Here is a 6,327-nt window from a genome sequence, read left to right as displayed (position 1 = left end):
TCTCTTTCCCCTATTATCTATCACCTATCTACTTATCTAATTGCAAAGGATTAGAATCATCAATAATTTGAACGAGAAATGGGATGAAGAAACTCATGCTGAGGTCTGGATTCTCCAGAGGTCAAAATAGGAGAGTTCCGCCTAGAAGAATATTTCAGTTAACATTACCAAAGCATGAAAAGAAAAAAATACCTTACCAGTAAACCTAACAATGGCACCAATTAAAGAACTGCATAAATAGCAGTCCTCTTTATCCACAGAATGATGTTCTGGAAGAAAAGTAGTTTTTTATATAGCATTAATTCTGTTTCTGAACTGTCTTTAAGTTTCATTTTCCTTAATGGCTGGGACAAGAAAGTATGTTGCAAGCAAAGCTTAATACATTTTTGCAAAAGATCTCTGAATCTCTTACCCATTAAAGAATTAACAGCCATGCTGAAGCTTACTAATTCAAGTAAAAAATATGCCTAATGAGATTCAATGATAAGCTCATATTGGAGAAAGACAAAAGACAGGATTGTTTAAATAATTCTCTTTATCAGATGCTCTCTTTTATTCAGATCAGGCCTCACAATGATGAGGTAGCATTTGGGAAAAAAGACACAAGTCAGGAGCCCAGCACTGGAGGCCAAGAGAGAGAAGATCTCCACAGCCACTGTATATTTCCCTTTGCTGCTCACATAGGCAGGGATAAAGGACAACCAGACACTGCAAAAAACAAGCATGCTGAAGATAATAGACTTGGTTTCCTGAAAAGTGTCTGGTAGTTTCCTAGATAAGAAAGCTACAATAAAACTGAACATAGCCAAGAAACCCATAAAAGACAAGACACTATAAAACATAAAAACCGAGCCTTCATTGCATTCCATTACAATTTCAGAAACAAAGGAGTGCATATCAACATCTGGGAAAGGGGGTGAGGTTGCTAACCACACAGTACAAAGAAGGGTTTGAATGAGGGAGCAGGAGAGAACAATGGAAAGGGCCAATCTTTTCCCAACCCATGTCCTCATCTTTGATCCTGGCTTGGTGGCCATGAAAGCAAGAACCACAGTGATGGTTTTGGCCAATATACAAGAAACAGCCATTGAGAAGATGATCCCAAAAGCAGTCTGTCGAAGGAGACAGGTCACTGTCATGGGTCTGCCAATGAAAAGCAGAGGGCAAAGGAAAGAGAGGAGGAGGGAGATGAGGAGGGTGTAGGAGAGGCTGCGGTTGTTGGCCTTAATGATAGGAGTGTTGTGATACTTCAGGAATACTCCCAGTATAAAAACTGTGGCAAAAGAAAGAATAATGGCCACTGTCATCAAGCTGCTTCCTAAGGTTTCTTCATAAGAGAGGTAAGTTATGTATTTGAGAAGACAGATATTCTGCTTATTGTTTGGATACTGATCTTCTGGACACTGAAAGCATTGGTCCATATCTGTAAAAGTAAATATAAATAGAAAATGAAGAGATGCAGAGTCTGAGAATGGGGATTTAAAAAAATTACATGGAAATATATGTTAAAATAAATGAGTCTCTGGGAAAGACAGAAATGAATGGTATACAAATGTGAATCATAATAATAGTAATGGCATTCTCCCTGTATGTGGATTTCTATTTAAGGTAAAAGCAAATATTCCCCTGCACATATGTGCTAGTCATTTCCAACTTTGGGGGGCAGTGCTCATCTCTGTTTCTAAGCCGAAGAGCCAGTGCTGTCCGAAAACATGTCAGTGGTAATGTGGCCAGCATGGCTAAATGTTGAAGGTGCACAGGGCACTATTACCTTTCCACCAAAGTGGTCTCTATTTTTCTACTTGCATTTTTACATGCTTTCGAACTGCTAGGTTGGCAGGAGCTGTGACAAATAATAGGAGCTCACTCCATTATGCAGCACTAGGGTTTCGAACCACTGAACTGCCTACCTTCTTATCAACAAACTCAGCATCTTAGCCACTAAGCCACTGTGTCTCATGGATTTCTACTTAGATGAAAATAATTGACCAAGTCCATTTTCCATATAGTTTTTTTAAAAATTTAGGTTCATAATTTGGACTAAATATTCAGTTGCTAAGAATATACTTGTGAAAGAAGTCATATAATTGCATTGCTTAGTCAACATAATCTCATTTCTCCCCATTGTGATCACTAAGTGAGAATTGTGGATAATTGAATATATATGCACCCAATCGAAGATATTCCATGCTTGGAGCCTTGCAGCCCTGAGCCAATGTCTACACCTGCCTATCTCCTTTTTCCAAAGCCCTTTTGGCTACCTTTCACCCTGCCTTGTACCCACAAGGGTGTGTGGGTGTGTGTGTGTGTGTGTGTGTGTGCATGTGTGGGGGTGCGTGTGTGTGTGAAACCTTGTGTGTGAAGGAACCAGCATTTATTCACCTTCTAGCAAGCACCAGCATTTCTTCTCTTTCCAGTTTCCTTCTATCTTGTTTGTTGCAAGCAATAAACTGTCTCATTTGCACCCCTTCTACATGTGAATACAATAATAAAATAATATCATCTGCATGGAGCAAGCTGTTACAGTATGTATTTAGGGTCATTGGCATGTGTACCATTGGCATGTGTACCATGGGATCCTTCATTAACCCTGTCATCGATATATAAACTAAATAATAATGGGTACAGGATGCACCCTTGCCTTACCCCTTTATTTGTGTGAATCCTGTTAATCAGAGCCCCATTAGCCCATACCACACCCTCAAACAGGTACTTGTGTTTAATCAAAGCCAGCAGTCTAGGTTCTATTTTAAGAGATGTCAGTTTACTCCATAGTATGTCTCTGTTTACCATATCAAATGCTGCTATCAGGTCTATAAAAGCAGTAAATGGGTCTCCTCTTATAGGCATATTTGGCAATTAGATGGTTTAAGATAAAGCAGTTATCAATAGTGGATCAGCTTTGTCCAAAACCTGCTTGTTCTTCTGCAAGGATATGGCCTTCCTCTACCGGATTTCAATTCTATTTATTTTGTCTTGTGCTCCTTTTATCCCACTATGTGATAGAATACTTTACAAAGGCGTATGTTCCAGAGCAAGATCTCCAAAGTAAGCTGCAGTGTTGTTGTTTTTAAATATATTCAATTTTTCACATAAAAACAAAAAGCTCTTTTTAGTGGACAACATATTTCCAGGTCATCACTTTTACATACAAATATGACAATAGTTATACATTCATATATGCATACTTAATTCTATTATTACCTTTTCCATTCCAAACTTTCAGAAAGGAGAGAACAAGCAAATTAATCCTAGTCTCTTACATTAATCTCAATCAAAACATATTTTTGTTTCATTTCAATTATTTCAAATATAATCCTTTAATATTTATTTTAAAAATAAAAATAACAATATATGTTTGCCTAATAAAAAAAAGTTACCAATGTCTCTCCTTCCTTTTAATAGTCTGTATTAGTTTATTGATTTAAGTATTTCTTTAATCTGTCATATTTTCTTTCCATCACACAGTCTTTCTATAGATTCTAGATTAATACAAGTTTTAACACATAAGAAAAAGAAACAAGCATACGTTTCCCCCCTTTTACTGCTTTGAGTGTGACACCTCAGTGATTAAAATATACCTTTTTCTCTCATCTTAATTCCCAATAAACCATTATTTTTAAATAGTTACAATAATAATCATTACATCTTTTCATTTGGATTCCACAACGTATTGTCCCCCTTAATTTTATTTCTAATTTCAAAAGAGTAAAAGGGAAAAATTGACTATTCAATTTCTGGTCACTGATATTAACCTCATTTTTTAAACACATTCACATTCATTTCAATTATTACAGTTTCTTCAAAAAAGCTTAACTTTTCTTTTAAGAATAAAAATAAAAATGTATATTCATCTAATAAGAATTATCAGTATCTATCCCTCCTTTAATAGTCTATATTACCCTATTTTCTAAGTATTTTTTTAATTGCAAATATATTCTTGTTACCCCTTGTCACCCTGCAGAAAACTCTTTTTAATTCATCAGCCATTATCTCTGAAAAAATTATTGCTTTTCATCATTTTACTATTTCCATGTTTCTTTATTTCTTGCACCTGTTTCTTACTGCCTCTCCTCCCCCTCTTTATCCCATATCTTTTCTCATTCTGGTATATATCCCTCTCTTTCTTAATATCTTCCTTTCCCCTTTTCTGCTGGATCTTTCTACCTCTCCTGACTTCACAGGTATTCCCTTTTTTGATTACCTTCTTAAATCTCAACTTTTTAGCTTTCGTTCTTTTCCCTCGTCTTTGTAGTGTTCTTTGTGTTAGTTGTTCTTTGTGTTATTTAAGATGGCTTCTCCTTGAATCAACTCCTTCTCCTCTGAAGTTCTTTCTTCTTGTTCTTCAATCGCCATTTCCATTTCTTCTAACACAGAGCAAAGTGATTCGCCTCTTTCCTGTAGTAATTCTCTCATATTTTTAAGTTCCATTTTTAATTCCCGAAGAGATATCATCATTACACACTCTTATATTTTATAATCATTGAAGTCCACAGAAAACACGTTTACTTTCCTTCTTTCTTCCAATTTTCTAAAGTTCTTAATTGTTCCAGCCCAGGGTTTATACCAAAAACACCAATCAATCCCACAATGTCTTTCCTTACTTTTTTCTTTATTCTGGTTCAGCTTTCACTTTCTAAGATTCTTAGAAATATTTGTTTCAATATTTCTTTAACATATCAACACAAGTTCATACAGAAACAGGACGTTTTCCCTTTTGTTTGAGTTCAAGTTTTTGTCAGAAGATGGCATTCTCTGTTATACAAAGTCTTCACCTTTCCCCCCTATCTTTTTATTTAGGGTTTTTCGAACCTCAATATTCCAACACAATCCAGTCTCCAATTTGTAAATTTTATTATTATTTTTGACAATCTTAAGTCCATTTATTTTATGCCTGTTTATTGCCAAAATATTTTAGTCTAATTTAATTAAGTCTTTAGTTCCAGCTCCTTCCTTTCCCAGTTTGAAGCCCCACTTAGCTGTCAAAATTATTTTCTTATTTTATTTCCTGTCCCTTTTTATTTTCGCTGCTCACTCTTCTTTTTTTAAAAGTTCAATGTTACCTTAATCCCGGGGTACTTTTTGTTTAGTTGTTTCACCCAATTGTTCAAGCTCAGGTGTTATCCACCTCTTTCTTCACTCCTGCACAAATCTTAATCCAGCTGAGTCCTCCACTTTGGGGTGGCCATTTTGGACCACCACTTCAGTCATCTTTTGGGGGGGGGGAAGACCAAGCCCAGAAGGGGAGATGCGGCTCCCCTCAACCTGTCTTGTGGCTTCCCCTTACTCAACCACCCCTCCAAGGCAGCTTCAGCCCCTAATTGCAATGATTGGGGCTCTTTAACGAAAGAGCACAGACCATGGCTGCAGACAGTCACAATCTATGGTCCATCAGCAAGGAGGGCTCAACCTGGAAGTCCTGTAAGCTGCAGTGTGTTTTGAAGGTCTTTTGATCATGAAGGTTATGAAATGTAGCTTTACAAAAGGCTCAGGAAGCCACATGTTCACCAGAGAAGCTGGGTTGGAAAAGGAAGACAGCAATTGGAGCCAGGCATCTCTGCTTCAGCAACAGTAGATGGGCGCACAAGGAAAAAGGTCAGTGCAGGGAATTGGGAGAGAACGGGCACAAAAATGAGAAAGATTGGTGCAAAATTATTTGAATTCAACCAAAGTTTCAAAGGACATCAAAGATGCCTTAATAGGAAAGGTATTGAATATTTCCTTCCTCGCTATTTTCACAAACTTTCATCTGATAGTAAATCACAAGAGAGAAACAGAATTTAAAAAAGAAAAACTTTAGGTCATATATTCCACTGTTTCTAGCAAAGATGCAGTATTGAGTGATGAAAAGTTGTACATATTTAAGAAATTGAGTAAAGTATTAAAATTATGGATAACGTCTGGTATCTTTCATAGCATCTCTTACCTGTTTGATTTGTGATCTTTCCTTGTGGACATGGAATGCAATCATAGCAACAAAATGGTTCTCCTTCTTTTGGGGTCTTTCGGTAACCTGAAGGGCAATTATCATTACACAGGGAGACAGGCAATATCTGTCCACGAAGGAAATAAAAATATATTAACATATTTGGAAACAATGCTCACAGATTATCATTGAAACAAGATGAGATAGTTGACATTTCAGCTGTTGCAGGTAATACCTCTGTGAGCTCACCTACATTCTAAAAATTAATGACACTCATTTTATTATTGCAAGATTTACCTTTGGGTCCTATGGCTGTCTCATATTCTGAAGGAAATAAAAACTAAATAATCAAAAGTGCCAAACGGCCAGAGCCACTAAAACAATATAACTATTTGCATTAA

General features: G+C 36.5%; 1 protein-coding gene across 1 annotated transcript; it reads right to left on the bottom strand.

The window, feature by feature from the left end:
* Nucleotides 1-521: 521 nt before the first annotated feature.
* LOC148124289 (vomeronasal type-2 receptor 26-like) lies at nucleotides 522-6,044 on the bottom strand. The gene is made up of 2 exons (XM_087917262.1): nucleotides 5,927-6,044; nucleotides 522-1,423 (listed from the first exon to the last, which is right to left on the bottom strand). Exon 2 carries the CDS (start codon nucleotides 1,419-1,421, stop codon nucleotides 522-524), a length of 900 nt encoding a protein of 299 aa, XP_087773388.1. The 5' UTR covers nucleotides 1,422-1,423; nucleotides 5,927-6,044.
* Nucleotides 6,045-6,327: the final 283 nt, after the last annotated feature.

This window comes from Pseudonaja textilis, chromosome Z, assembly GCF_049901715.1.
Source record: "Pseudonaja textilis isolate UNSWEBS1 chromosome Z, rPseTex1.2, whole genome shotgun sequence".
NCBI classification, from domain to species: Eukaryota; Metazoa; Chordata; class Lepidosauria; order Squamata; family Elapidae; genus Pseudonaja; species Pseudonaja textilis.
This window is presented reverse-complemented; position numbering and strand designations above follow the sequence as displayed.